This window comes from Anoplopoma fimbria, chromosome 16 (assembly GCF_027596085.1).
Source record: "Anoplopoma fimbria isolate UVic2021 breed Golden Eagle Sablefish chromosome 16, Afim_UVic_2022, whole genome shotgun sequence".
In the NCBI taxonomy this organism is placed as follows: domain Eukaryota; kingdom Metazoa; phylum Chordata; class Actinopteri; order Perciformes; family Anoplopomatidae; genus Anoplopoma; species Anoplopoma fimbria.
The window spans coordinates 14,812,125-14,827,936 of NC_072464.1; the positions used below are offsets into that span (position 1 = coordinate 14,812,125).

General features: G+C 39.8%; 1 protein-coding gene across 1 annotated transcript; it reads left to right on the forward strand.

Annotated features, from left to right (window-relative positions):
• Positions 1-855: 855 nt before the first annotated feature.
• On the forward strand, positions 856-11,151 carry marchf4b (membrane associated ring-CH-type finger 4b). Its single transcript, XM_054615795.1, has 5 exons — positions 856-862; positions 1,846-2,315; positions 8,040-8,195; positions 8,977-9,169; positions 10,730-11,151. The coding sequence occupies exons 1-5, from the start codon at positions 856-858 to the stop codon at positions 11,149-11,151; spliced, it is 1,248 nt and encodes a 415-aa protein (XP_054471770.1).
• The last annotated feature ends 4,661 nt before the right edge of the window (positions 11,152-15,812 follow it).

Genomic DNA, 15,812 nt, shown 5'->3' on the forward strand with positions numbered 1-15,812 from the left:
CTTTAGTCTTCTAATTATTTTTCTCTAGATTCAAATGTTAATAATTTAATAAATTATAGATTATACTAACCAGTATAAAATAGTTGCAATTAGCTGTACCTTAACCAGCAACAACAGTGAAGACCTCAAGGATAGCCTTCATTAAGATGATATAGCCTTTATAATGATAGGCTATAGCACTAGTAAGGGGTCATTTTGCGTTATGATTAACCTTCCTACATTTGATATTGTCATATGTAAATATGCATCTTTTTTTACTTTGGCTAAGTAAAGAGTTTCACTTCTTCCATTGCTGGGTTTGATTGTTGTTTTGGTTTCATGTTTTTTTTTTTATATTGACGAGAATGTGGTGAATTTGGTGGCTTGCCTACATTACATTACATTACAGTCATTTAGCAGACGCTTTTATCCAAAGCGACTTACAATAAGTGTATTCAACATAGGTATTCAAGAGAACTACTAGTCACCAGAAGTCATAAGTGCATCTCCTTTCTTAAACAAGCATCTAAGAGCATAAACCAGAGCAAAAGTACAGTGCAGAAACAAACTAATACGAATACAATAAGTGCAACAAACTAATACAAATACAATAAGTGCTAAGAGGAAGGCTCAGGGTAGTACTTCTTGATTTGCCTAATTTGAGTCTAGCGTGCAAATTTGTCATTTTTCTCTTTTGTATGTGATGTGTTTTTTTGTGGGTTTTTTTCAACCCAGTTGATATTTGTTTTGAGCAAAATGACACATTTAGCCGAACAGCTGCTATTGATAATTTATGTTTGCCATGTGTTGACTGATAATTGAATTGTTTATTAAGGATTTGGGTATTTCTCTTTTTTTCTGCTCTCTGTTTGCATGATGAAAGGTAAACATAACCTTCTTAACACTCATTTTACCTTTAACTAAATGTGCTATAATGATGAATCTCTTGGCTTAATTAAGCATTTCCCTGTGCATTTGTCTCGGTTGTGTATGAGTTGGCTGCTTGCATCACTGTGCGGTGGTGACGTGTGGCGTCTGGGAGCTGTCCCAGGAATCATGGTGCTGAAGCTGCGGCACCAATTCAGCAGCCAATGATCACAGGAGAATCCGGGGCTACGGATGCTTTCACCCGGAGCAGGACAGTCCGACCATCGTGTCGGATTTAAACGGAGGGATTTTAACCCATAGGCATGGAAATTCGACAATTGGGGATGTAAGCCTCACGCAGACTTGTCAGCGACCTGCAGTCTGGCAGGAGATTTATGGAAAACCCTGAAACTGTGAGTCGTATTGCAATCGGGGTAGCTCGCCAGGTAAGACAGATTTCGCTTCACGCCATCGATTGACTTGATTTGCTTTAAAAGCACAAGACATCCACAGTAATCCGACCTCTGATGATTTAAAATGAGTCTTTCTGTGTTTGTATTGTAAAGAAGGAGCGCTGAGGTTGTGTTAGTGTGTATCAGTCCATTGTACCAAAAGGAAGATTTGATTCTTGGTTTGTGCTCTCGTGAATCTGGAGGAAGAGGAAGGCTGTCTAGATAGTTTATGTTGTACAGACCAGGCTGGCAATTAACTGAGTGAACAGGCCATAGCTTTATTACTTGAATGCATATTCCTATCAATCTAACATGTGGCTTTCCTTTTTTTTTTTTTTTTTTTATTGAACTTAATGGCGTCAGACACTTGTTTGCATCAATGGGATTTATTTGCCTTTTGGATTTACATGCTTGTGGGAAGACAATAAAAGACTTTCAATTAGAATATACCAATGTCAAATTAGAAAACTAAAAAAAAAAACCTGCTTTAAAGCCCAAACAAACGGTGCAAATTGCGTCCCCACTGTCCATTCCCCGACATATGAAGAAGTGTTGTCTTCCAGCACCTCCGCATGGTGCTGTGAGTTTGTGTCCGGATACAGCTTGATGCTGAGCAGCCAGGGCATGCTGAAGAGCCGCTGTTGCGTCCTGCTCGGTGACCTGAGGGTGCTCCTTCTCGGGCCACCGACACCGCCGACGCCGCTGCCTCCGCTGACCCCCATGAGCGTCCAAGGCACGGCAAACCACGACACAGGCGTCACCGTCCCCGACAACAACAACACGTTAACGCGGGGCCACCAGACCGCCCCACCTGCAGCAGGAGCCACCGGGACGTCGGCTGGAGACCGGTCGTGCTGGGTCGACGCTGCGGATCTATCGGCGGCCCTGCGCGGCTGCAGCAGCTCCTCCGATGACTGCTCAAAGGGCAAGCTGGAGGAGAGGTTCTCCCTCACCAGCTACACGGAAAGTGGCTTCAGGACTCCCTTGTGTAGGATCTGCTTTCAGGGACCAGAATACGTAAGTCAATGCATTTTTCACCATAAATGTTCAATTGTTAAAATAGGATGGTCATGTACGAAATGTCATTTAATGTTATATTTTTTGAAATGGAATCTCCCTACTATACTCTAGCTTATCCATTGACAAGACCAGGTGATTTGAATGTTTAACATATAGGTCCAAAAATCCCCTCATCCTGGAAGAGCCTCTGCATGGGGATACACTGCTCAAGCTTTTTTTTTTAAAGTGAGGAAAACCCACTCCTTAGGGCTTATTAGGGCATCCACACAACTGAGAGCCCTCTGAGCAGGGATCCCACTGCATCCTGCACTCGTCCTTTTGCGTGGCTTCAAAAGGCAGCTATAGCAGTGGGAGGATAAGAAAAAGACCTTGTCCCCCATGGTTGACAAGTGTGGAGAATACACAGAGATTCAGTATCAACTCATTACAGCCAAACAATGTCAATTCATATCGAAGCATTAAATGCATGAAAAAATAATATCTCAAATAATATCTCTCACTCTGCTGCTCACACGCACCACCTGGAAACGGCAACAACAAAAAGAAGAAGGAGAAGAATGTGCACAGAACGGAAAGGAAGAGCCTTCACACTGCGTGCCTCCATCGTTGGGGCCATATTGATGATAATGTCACACTGCATCAATCGGGAGAGGAAAAATATGAAAGAAGATGGCTAAGGTGTGCCACAATAAATATCATTAAATTATATCAGAGAAGCAAGCACTCATTAGTTACAGTGTTTGACAACGCCTTTGAGACCACATTGACAAATATGTCACACCTCACCAATTGGTAATGGAGGTCGTGAGGTTCCAAAATGTGTAAAGCAAGATAACTGAGGTGTAGAACATACCTTATTATCCGTCAGTCTGTGCTCATGGTTGCTTTTCCTTTACCCAAGCATCAGGTTAACTGTAACATTTCATGGCCATTGCACTGTGTATGGTCTATATGAACTCTCTATGTTTCATCAACTAATTACTCCAACATACATTCTGTGCATCATTCCACCTCTGAGCACAGACTTTGTAATTATTACTGACATGGGGTCTACTTGTGAGATTGGAAGACAAGGCCTCATCCTTGTAATTCCTTTTTTCAAAAACTCCAAATAGTCAGCACACTCTGCAGTGCATACAAAGTACTTCTTTCGAAATTTGCAGTGTCTCCCATGTGCCTCTTCCAACTCATCTCATCGATGCTTCCTTGAAACCTTGCAGCTAATCAATAACACTTGATTTTATGCCATCTTTTCATTATGCAAGTTCTTATCTATCACTGGGCCTTCCCTGTCTTGTCATCTCTGCTGTTGGTTTGGGTCCAGATATGGATCTGCTGAGGTGTAAATGGGTAAAAAAGAGCATGACACTCGATTTGAAAAGAGAGATGAGTTGCCTGTCTGTGTGTCACTGTGTGATGCAGGCAGTGGACACATTAGTTATCCACTGTTCTCCCTTTGCCTCCAGGATGTCACATAGACAGAGGAAGCCAGTATCTGATCTGACAATCCACCTAAAAAACATTTCCATCCCCAAGGCTGAGATACTCAAGACAGAGTAAAGAAGTGAGCCAGAGACATTGCTTTCCTGAAGCATCACACTAGAAAGGGGCCTTGAGTGTCTGACGGAGGCAACCATTGAAAAAAGATTGTACACTGATTTAATATGTCACCAAGCGATGTAATAAGTCTTGGTAATCGAATTTCTGTCTGTGTTTTTGGTACCATTTTCTTTGAGGTGCCCTTTGTGATTCACAACCAAAGTCCTGCCTTTTTTTAAGAAAGAAAAGGTTTCTTTCTAAATCTGTCTTAAGACAATACTTGCATGCCCATTGTAAGGTCTTGGCATGTACTACTATTTCCTAATAATTCAGCAAGGAAACACTGTATGAGTAAACACAAATAGAGAATTTAATGCTTTGGATAATATCCATTTGATAGCACCAAACAATCACTGTGGATTTTCTCCCCCATCAATTACAATAGATTCACACAATGAAGGGATATCTTCAGGGGGGAGGGATGATTACAGAGACCTGTAACTCGCTCTGTGAATATATGCACATGAGAGTTTTGTACTAAGAAAAATCTTCACCGATCGATTGGCCAGACTTCTGATGGAGTTAAATTACATTCACAGACACACACAATGTAATGAACAGCTGAGCCAATCTCACAAATTCAGGCATCTTTTACCTAAAACCCCCAGGTTGTTCATATATTCTTTTATATACAGCTAACCTGAGACATATTTCAATCTAATAACGGTTATATTGAGCTAAAGGTCGGCGACACGCTTTATACAGGGCACCGGCTTGCCTGCGTGGAGTGCTTGCTTTATTCAAGCCTGTGCTTTCAGACTTGATCTTGACCTTGTCCCTCAAAGAATAAGCAATTTCTCTGCCATTTTTCCAGATTATAGAGATGTTAAGGTAATAGTCATGTAGTGCACAAACTTATAAAAATAATACTTCAAAAGTATTTTACAAAGAAAAGTAATGAAATATATCAGTGTGTGGGGGATACTTTATTCCTGAATTGTCATGCAATTACATTGAAGGGCTCTTTGGGGCCAATGCTTCTACTGTCCTGTTCTTACTTGAGCTGCATGTTAAGAATAAGAGTCCCAGCTGCTTAGAAAAAATGTTGTCTTTCCCTCCTAAATCAAAACACAGATAATGCACTTGCACAGTGTGCTTGCCCGAGACATAATAAGAAGCCTTGAGGGGTCAAGTAAGCTTCATTTTTTCTATATGGCCCCACAGTGCAGAGGCATTACGCCTCTGTACTCCATCATATGAACATAGGACAGCTCCTCTTCCATTTGCTGGCAATGGGTTATAAACAAGCAACACAAGCATGCAACATGACATTTCTTTGGCTTTGCTGAAGTCTATAGATAGGAGCTGTGAATTTAACAATTTTAATTATAAACCATGTTTGCTCTTTTATTCAATTACTTTTAAAGCACCATTAGCTGTAAAATAAGCAATGAGTGGGTCGTCCCCCAGCATTTGCTTTATTCATCATAACGGGTAAATATGTATAAATGTGAATTTATGTGAAATTTAATATTTCAGTTATTACTTTCTCTCTAACTTCTTGAATATGGTTAAAAATATGCATATAAAGCAGTGTTTTCAAATGACTGCAGTATTGTAGGTACTTAAAGGTCATGCTTGTGGACTGAATGTCATTGGCATCTAGTTTATTATACCACAATCTCCCTTTACCTACTGTAGAGTTAATAGAGTTCACTTATATTGATCCCAGACCCTTAAGAAATGTGAATAGCCATCTCTAGTTAAGTTTCATGTCCTTATATACATTGGGAGTGGGTCCAATTTTATAATGAGAAAAGTAGGTGCACTGAGATGTTTTTAGCTTCATGCAGCACAGAGAAATGAAAAAACCTGGCCAAAGCTATCAGACCAATCATCATTTAAATACATTCTATTGTGATTTCCTTGAATGACCATTGCTGTTTGATCAACAAAAGGACATTTACTTATCACTTTCTGTATGTGTGGGCTGTAATGCCACATTTGTTCATCGGTCTCTCTTGCTCTCTCTCCAGCCTCAGTTGTACTGGAGTGATCTAGGTTTCAGCTCTTGGCTGCAATCAGGCCAGTCACAGTGAGCGGTCTGAGTCCCACTGGACACGGCAGAAGTGTTCTAGTGCTCCTGCCAATAAACTCCCACCCCGACCATCTGTAGATGGGCCTTTTCTCCTCTAACTCCCTGATTTTCCCTCCCTTCTCCTCGACCAGGGTGCTGCTCCGTCTGTCAGAGATGTCAGCACAATTATGCCTTGGAGAAATAACTTGGAAACTCACTACGTTTTGCATTTCTTCCCACAATCTCCATGCCATATTGATGGTAGACAGGGACTGGGGATATTTAATATAGAATTTACAATACAGGGGTTTAGGAATTGAATGCCTCGGCTTAGAGAGGTGGAGGGCTTTTCCTGCAGCAGAGGTGGTTGGCTAATTTATTTTTTCATTCACTACAGGCCTTTTGTTCAGTCCCATTAAGATAATCACATCTATACAAGAATGTCCTGTTTTGAATTTTATGGATACAAGGTACTTTATAGGTCAGGACCTAAAAAGGGTGGCAGGCCTACATCTTTTGGGTCATCATCCATATCCAATATGACAAGACTAGTAATGTATTTTAATGAGCTTTGGGCCCGGGGTGAGAGATTATAAATCTCACATCCTCAGGCTGAATACGGCTTAAGAATAATGGCTGGTTCGGCTGAGCACATATTGCCGTTAAGTGAAAACCTTATGATACCAAATTTAGTAAATTTCATATTATCACTTTAGCTGATTGGTTTGGAGTTCTCACGCCTGAGCACCTTATTTGATGATAATGTCCTGATTAAATGCTTCTCAAAAAAATATATTTACTCCAGCTTCTGAGGTGCTGAAAGGGCAGGTCTTCTTTCAGCTACTTAAACTATCACTTTAAGATATAAGCTACTGCAGCCTAGAGGTTAACCGCACTGTACAAGCATACCTAATCGACCTTTCAGTGAAATCAGTCGTTTGTACCTGTAAACAAGCTGGCGCTAAGGACTTGAAATGCCCTCAATTACACCAACATCCTGACTGACTGACAGAAATGTCATTTCAAGATGACCAGTATGAGAAGTAACCATATCTTTAACAACAACAGGACCAAATATTGGATGTTGTTGAAAACATGCACATGAATACTAGATACATAACATTTTTTTCTTGAAGAAAGATCATGTGCAGGCAGAGAAGGAAGGCACTGAGAGCAGAAAGTGGCAGAAGCAAGAGTAAAGGTGAAAAAATACACTGTTTTTTTCCCCTATTTATTGCATTTTTGGTCTGGACTTACTACTTACAACTACAAAAGAATATTAATGTATATGTGACAGCCGCATTCAATTTAAGAGCTGCAGTAATAATGTGCGTTTAGGCCAGCATTTTGCAGCTTTGTTGGGGTTTGCGCTTTGATAAAAGCTTCAGTGACTAATCCTCCACTTTTCAGCTGTACTAGTAATCAAGCATTTTTCCTGTGTGAGGCAAAGCTTTCATTTCACACCTGAACTGGTGTTCTGCTATAATGTGACTGCATAGTGTTGTGTAGTGTGAGTGTGTGTGTGTGTGTGTGTGTGTGTGTGTGTGTGTGTGTGTGTGTGTGTGTGTGTGTGTGTGTGTGTGTGTGTGTGTGTGTGTGTGTGTGTGTGTGTGTGTGTGTGTGTGTGTGCTTGCCTGACTGTGCATGCAAAGCTCTCAGAAAATAAGCCAGCACAAAGAACTGCAAAAAAATTATTTATGTAGTTTAACCTGGAGTATACTGCATATTAAAAGGTTATCTCCACGAAGTAAATACGCTGAGAAAACAAAGGATTATCAGGCAGTCAATGAGTGCTTTAGGGAGATATTTCTCCTGACTCACAAAGCACTACTTGGGCTGCTCTTAAGGTCAAGTCAAGTATTATGAGGCGATAATATTACCAGTTTTCTTCAGCCCAGTATGAGAGCAGGACTTTTCTTCATTTACATCAGAGTGCTGCAAAGGTAGCAAGGTTCATGTTTCACCAGCAGCAGCACAGATTGCCTGAACAAGACATCCACTTAAAAAAGTATAAATATTAAATATATATGCATGCATTTAAATGAGCTGTATTATAAGAAACTCTTGTCCTGGGTTGTTGGTATTGATTTAGCTCTCTCCCATAGGGGGAGCTCCTGAGTCCATGTCGGTGCAGTGGGTCAGTACGCTGCACCCACCATCCCTGCCTCATCAAATGGATCAGCGAGAGAGGATCCTGGGCCTGTGAGCTCTGCTACTACAAATATCAGGTCATTGCCATCAGCACCAAGAATCCACTTCAGGTGAGCTGTGGGTCTAAAGGGCAGCACTGTAGACATTTAAAGGGGAAAGAGCTGGATCAGAAGTCAAGGTTTTATCACTCTGCATGAAAATATAAAGAAATTGTAGGTTCTTGAAAATAGCAATAACAGTCCAATGAAAAATGTCTGTTTTGCCATGTCGTTGGGATAATTGTTGTTTTTTTTAGCACAGGGGTAGATAGCCCCAGACCATTCTCCACTGGAACACATTTAAATGCATTTTCGGTTTTCATATTAAAATTTATTTGGGACAAAGCATTTTCAGGAACTGCTGATGCTCTGATAAACTGAAGAATTCAACTAAAAATGAAAGTTTTTTAATTAAACAAAGTTTGCTTTCCCCCTGATCCACAACACAGAAATAGAGCAGAAGCAGTCTCTCAGTTTAAGACTTTGTTGGTACGATAGGCACTTCTTTGAGAGGCCATAGAAATGCTTAACAAATTTACAGATATAAATAATTCATATGTTTTGCATACACATACAGTATATACCTGCCCACTGTCGGCATTCTCATAGCCCATGGCAGCATTTCCTTTTAGAGGAATAGTTTTCTGATTATCAGCCTTGAACTTGATGAACTTATAGTGTACATCTTTTAATCAATGCTTTTAATCAGTGATGGTACTCATTGATTGTATCTTTCTCTTGTTGGCACTTAGAATCAATGTATTTGTATTTGTTCTTGTTTTTGTCCCTAGTGTTTTCCAAGTACTCAGTAAAGTTAAAAGAGAAATGTACTGTGTTCTGTGTCTTCCTACAGTGGCAGGCCATCTCCTTGACAGTGATAGAGAAAGTGCAGATAGCAGCCGCCATCTTGGGCTCCCTGTTCCTGATGGCCAGTATCTCCTGGCTGGTGTGGTCGTCTTTCAGCCCGTCTGCCCGCTGGCAGCGACAAGATCTGCTTTTCCAGATCTGCTATGGCATGTATGGCTTCATGGATATCGTCTGCATCGGTGAGGTGCTAGATTTTACATTGGTTTATTACTTGTTAAGTTACAATTTCCACCAAATACTTCCTCTTGGAATTGATTTGTGAATTTTAAGACTGAGAATGATATTTAATGTGTTCAGTATTGGACTTTATGCATTCAACAGACAAAGCAAACATAATGTCAGGGTCAATAATTACTCCCACCGGCTGCTGCTTGGACGGTTTACATTATTGATAATCAATCTATACCACATACTACTTCATATCAATATATGAGTCTTTTCATGGTACGATGACTTATATTTGAATTACACACATGATTGTTTGCCACTTGTATTAATATGTATGTACTATTCAGTATATTACAGTTACTATATTAAATGTGATGAAATGCTCAGTCAAAACGTACTTGAATAATTAAACGTAAATTTAACTTTTGAACATTGAGCATTCATCAACTGCAGTCTTTTTTTATGGGATATATTTAAATGTGTTTCATTCTATAACTTACTTTGATGATCAGCATGCACTGAGAATAACGCAGCACAAAAAAAGGGCATCATCATCTTCTGGATTTGTGTGGGTGTCCGGATTCATACTTATAGCAGGCTGCTGTCATCCTCATGGTTGTTTTTCCGTGCTATGGCAAAGTAATGAAACGCCCTACTCTGCGTCTGAAAGAAAACTCTAAACTGCCACTGCAGTAGACAGCAGGATAAGAGGAAGAGGAGATTGATTGTGTCCGGTTTGGTGGCGAGGATTGACTGCGGAGTCATTAACTCTGCACTTTACAGAGATTAACTTGTCACAAGGCAGACACAAAGACCTGACTTTCACTAATTCACCAAGTTGGAGTGGGAGAGAAACACAGCTGAAGAGAAGAGACAGGATTTTATCAATACACTCCGTAAATATAGAAAAGGTTTGGAATTATAATGTGTCCACTTTTAGCTGACTGCTACAGCAGAGAGCAGTATGTACCCTCTTACATCAGAGGATAAAATTCTACTCTAACTGTAATAACGTACGTTAAAAAATGTAAATCTGTAAACTGTATGGTGAAACAGTTCGGTATACTGGCTGAAGTGGTGATGCTTGTACAGAAGATAATCAGCTCAGGTTAAGCAGGCAAACATCCCATCGTACAGTATTCCCTTCTGCATTACTTTCAAATGGAAAAAAAGCAGTAAAATGTTGGGCTCCAAGCAGCTCTTGTTGCACATGGATTTCAATTTTCCAGATACTGAGTTCAATGAACATAAATCAATAAGCAATTTTAAGCTGTGATAAGATTTTATCGAACAACCCCAGAGAGCAGATGCATCATTTTTGCTAAACTAAATCCAAAAAGTGGTGAGTGTTGCTGTGTTGTAAATTGTGCCATGTCTACAGTTTTTCTAGGAAATAAAGATCATATCTCAGTACTGCAGTACTTTAAAGATAAGTTGTTTTTTCAGCTATTCTCTCAGCTAACACTTTAACACGGTGAATCTTCCACTGCAGAGATATATTTCACTTTGCGGAGTCATTAAGACTGCTGCCAGACAGTGACATTGTCTAATTGATGCTCTGATCTCCACAGCACTAATTGTCCACGAGGGACCGTCGGTGTTTCGTATATTCCACCGCTGGCAGGCCGTCAACCAGCAGTGGAAGGTCCTGAACTATTGTAAGTCTATGGACAATGATGACCTGAAGAACGGCACTGTGAACAGGACTCTGTCTCAGCCCAGCCCAGGTCATCAGACTGGGCTAGCAGTGTCCACCTCCACCTCCTCGCTGATGGTGGTGGCCTCCACGGCCGATGGCTCCACCTCTACTACCGTGGTGACGGCTGAAGGAGGACTGGGAGCACAAGTGGACCCCAACAGCGGCGGCGCGGTGCCAGACCAACACTGTCCCTACAACATCCTCCACATCCTCAGCCACCTCAGGCAGCCCGAGACCCGCAGCCCACCCAGCAATAGCACACGAGAGCTGGTCATGAGAGTCACTACAGTCTGAGGAGACAGTTGAGGCCTTATCTCACATGGAGGTGAACGATTTATGAACCAGCTGACAGTTGAAAAAAAAAGTCTTATCTCAACTGCACTGGATTAATGCCATGTTCTTGTTCGTTTCAAAATGCATCTCTGATGTCTTTACATGCATTGAATAAAAGTCAAAGTTGTTTGATTTGAACGATTGGTTGGAAATATATTAATTTTGATATTTGGGGTAAAGAACATTTGCTAATAGGTGCATAGATGTTCAATTCTGATCTTCGCGAACGACACACAGTGAAGAAAATCTAAGCTCAACAGTCCCCTTACTGTTGATTGAGAGCTTTCAACCGCATCTCAGGTGACACCTTAGCCAGCTCTTTTGAGCTTAGATTGTCATTACCATAACTTTTTAATCTGTCTGTATTACAAAACAATGGTCTGAAAAAAAATGGAAGAGAGAAATGCCTCTCAACGTTTTTTTCACAATAGAAAACCTTCTGCACCAACGCAATAATAATCAGTGACAATTATGGGATTCATTCATTTAATAACGTGTCTCTACATATTAAATTGATCTACTGCAGCTTTTCCATTTTGTATAGATGCATTGCCTACATTGGGTTTCAGGGTCCAATTTGATTACTTCAAAATGTCAAAAAAAAGAAGCAGCAATAATAGGAATTGCAGTTTCTGTATGTAAACTGGGAAAATGTATAAAAGGTCAACAACAACTAGACTCAAGATACAGAGCAGGAAACAGGCAGCATAAACAAATTCACAAACCTTATTTAGATTTTTATCTTCCTAAATCAATGACTGTTTGATGTACTGTTTTCTACTTTGTCTTCGATGAGAAATCTTTTTTGTTCCATAATTTTATTTCCCGACACCATTATGTGATTTTGTTGAGTTTTGAGAATGCATTTGCTCTTTTTGGAACACAGTTTTGTGCCACCTTTTCTCCAAGAGGTGCCTTTTACAGTATACCATCCATCCATACAACAATGGGGGAAGAACTACACTAAGGACAGATCATCAGCTAGTTTGCTTAACTGCTTCTGCCAGTATCTGCATGCATGAAAACATGTTTCTGCTCCAAAGCAGTGGTGTCACTTGCTGTCCATTAGACACATACTCATGTTCACATTTGGCTCACAAAGCTCATCTCTTGTCTCTCAGATTCAGATATGCTCTTTGATATTTCTCCACAGATCTTGTTTCATGTCCATGAAAGATCAGTTTCATCCCAGGGGACACTAGATCTATAAAGAATGTTGTAGGAAGGAAAAAACACTGTTAAAATCATGCTCATAGCGGGACTGGGTTATTGATGTTACCCATTTTTTCCCCACAACTTCAACAGACTGACAGTTAGATGCTGTGCAGGGAAGACACTGTTCATTTATCTACAGTATCTTATTCCAATGCAGTCTCCTTAAAACATCCTGATGCTGATAACATCCATTACAAGCAAAAAGCCCAAAGCTGATCATAGTGTGAAACTTTTTTCAGGCGCTCTGCCTTAGATGCTCCTTTTTTTCCAACATGCATTACATTACAACAAATCATTAGCTTAAAAATACATCTGATATGAATGAGAAGCTTAATGTCATGTACATTTATTTTTATGCAAAGCAGCAGTACACTGTAACCTTGTCTTATCAATATAAAACTGTTAGCTTGTTTGGCAAATAATGTTATTGCTGTATTGAAGGGAAACAAAGCGTAATCATGAAATGCATTACCTGCTTTCTGTTTGGCCTTTAGTCTTCCTTCTTATTAATCTCCATGCTACCTGGTTGATGTGCTATTTTGCAGCTGCTGTTCCTCATCATAATCAAATGCCAGGAGTACAGTATCTGCAGAGAGTCAGGTAGAGCGCCATGATTTTCTGCTGAATTATTTAAGCCTTGAAATGCTGATATCAATGGGTGGGAGCTGCTGTATAGATCCAGTTTGCAAAGAGCTGGGAGGTTGCAGGGAGTTCATCATGATACTGCTTGCCTCAGTTCTCTTCACACCTTGTCTCTTTGAACTAACACGCGCACTCACGTAGCTCTGATAAAACTAAAAAAAAACAACCAAATGCACATAAATTTATTACCTGAATGTTATTTTTCAGTAATAATACATCTCCAGCAGTTTTAATATTTAACTGCACTCAGTTGCACATGATGAGATCATATCTATTTCATGCTTGGGAAATAACATACTCCATGTTGAAATTAGTGCTTTGCATTTCCATTCATGGTTCTCAGGTTTAATCTAATCACTGGATAACTTCAATACTATTCTCCCATCGTAAATAATATTCAAGCATAAAATGAGCCAAAATTTAAACCAAAGGAGAACTACTGTTGCGGTTTTGTAAATTTATGTTAATTTTAGCTTGAAGCAAACATGACAAAAAGTAATTCATGAAACTCATTAGTTAGATTTTCTATCAAAAGCTAAAGATATTCTTAACATCTCTGCTGAGGCAAATAATTGAAGCCCTTTGCAGAGCCTGAACGTGTGAAATTCATACGAAGCTGTGACTTCAGACAGATTGTCTTTCTCCTGGTTGGTTGTACAGTGTAATAAAACCAATCGTAAGCATTGCTTTCATCTGCAGAAAATTGACCCAAAAATGATTTTTGCAGGCTTTATAAATAGTGAACCTTTGAAACTGGGTAAATTGCATACAGCTAATGTGCTATTCGAGCTGAATCAGACGAGCAAAAAGCACCGCATTCACTCTCTGCTACTTCTCCTACCTTTGAAAATGAAAATATGCTCATTTTTGTTGAGGTGAGATGAAACGACAGATGTTATAAAGAGGCTAGAATCAGTGATAGTGCTGGGAGAAATTGTAAGAGAGGCAGCCTTATCACTTATGGTCAGATTTTTCACCTTTTGAATCCATCCTTTTTTTGTACAGACACATACCTGTTCAGAGTCAGGGGCTACTGAAGCCTGAGGTAGAAACTGATTGGTTAATTGTCACAGAAAAACAAACATATGGGCAATTATGAGGCTCCAGTTCAATGCATCTGCATGTTTTTAGACTGGGAGGAAACCCCCACACACACAAAGCAAGAAACTCCAAACAGGAAGTCTACAGAGGAGATTACCACTGCACGCCATCCAGGGACTTTAAATCTGAAACCACCTATTACGTAGAAATAATCATTAAGTAGAAATATACTTTTTTTTACGAGTGAGGAACCATTTGAAAAGATGAAAAACATTCTTTACTTCACTTGTCAAAAAATATCATTAAGATCAGTAATAGACATGATTCTGAGTAACATGTCTTTGAAGTGTGTGTTCTCCCCCTGGTGGTTCATTGGTGAACTGCACTCTCTGGCTACTTTCAGTTTAACCAGCTTTATAATTACACTTAAGTGGCAAAACTTGTGGTGTGGACAGTGATTTACAGGTCTGGACCCAGGAAACTCTTAGTATGCCATGTGGCATGTCTCTTCAAACAGTAGAGTAGAGAACATACTGCTCACTGTAATAGCTTTTGCTTGTCCGTGTGAAACCGTTATAATATAGAGTTTGGGTTTCTCTAGTGGTGTAAAGTTAAAAAGTAAATGTACTCAAGAACTCCCTCCTTGAATACCCCCGAAGGATTTTACAAAGAATAAAACACACAACATGAACTCAGTGTCCTTGATGGTAACTACAGCTCTTACTTTGTAGATTCAGGTATTTTACATCCAAAATATGTGGCTAGCTCGTAAAATATGATGCAATGCTACAGTCTAATGATACCAATCCAATAAAGTTTGCTCCACCTTCACGAGCTGCAGCATCAGAATGCTGCGTAATTTTTTTCCAAATACATCAGTAATAATAATCAAACATTAGAATATGCAGCCATTATTTCTACTTAAAGCAACATTGCACATTTTTTTTTTATTCTTAACTTTGTCACCATCCAGTAATAGAAGGCTATCAAGAATTACTTTGTTTTCCCCAACCCCTATCATGACTGATTCAGTTTAACAACAGCTAAGCCGCCGGTTTGCAGATAACAGTGCTAACAGCGTTAACAGTGAAAAACAATGGCAACAGCCCTCTGAAACCTAACAGCGTTTACCTGAGGGGGATATGGAGGCTGGCACTTCCACGCCGACGCTGTCGGTCGGGATCATCTGTAACTGCTGTGTGAGCGCAGTGCAGAGAAGCTCCCTTCAGATAGCATGTGTGGCATGCTAACATGCACGAACATGCACTAAAGGCACAGCCGGCACGGCTATGTTAACAAATCTAAGGTAGTCCTTATTCCATCTAAACATAGCAAATAGATGTTTATGTTTTCTGCTATAATAATTTTCTGAATCATGTACATTGCACCCTTAATGCAGAACTTTTACTTGTAATATGTTTGCATTGTGGTTTGATTATGGACAGTCATATATATTGTAAAAATACAACATATCAGCCTTGTTAGGGATAGAATAAAAAATCCCTAGAGGTGGTATTGATTTGTAAGTTAAAAAAGGTAAAGCGCCACTTTTCATTGGTTCAACATGTATCGGTTCCATAACTAACAATTTCAATATGTTCTGCCCCAAAAATATCTGGCCTTTATTTGTGTAATAAACAGTTAAGGATGTCATGCTTTATTAATGTGTAGGATACTTGAGTCATTCTACTCATTGTGCCTTATTCTTCTCCTCATGCTGCACA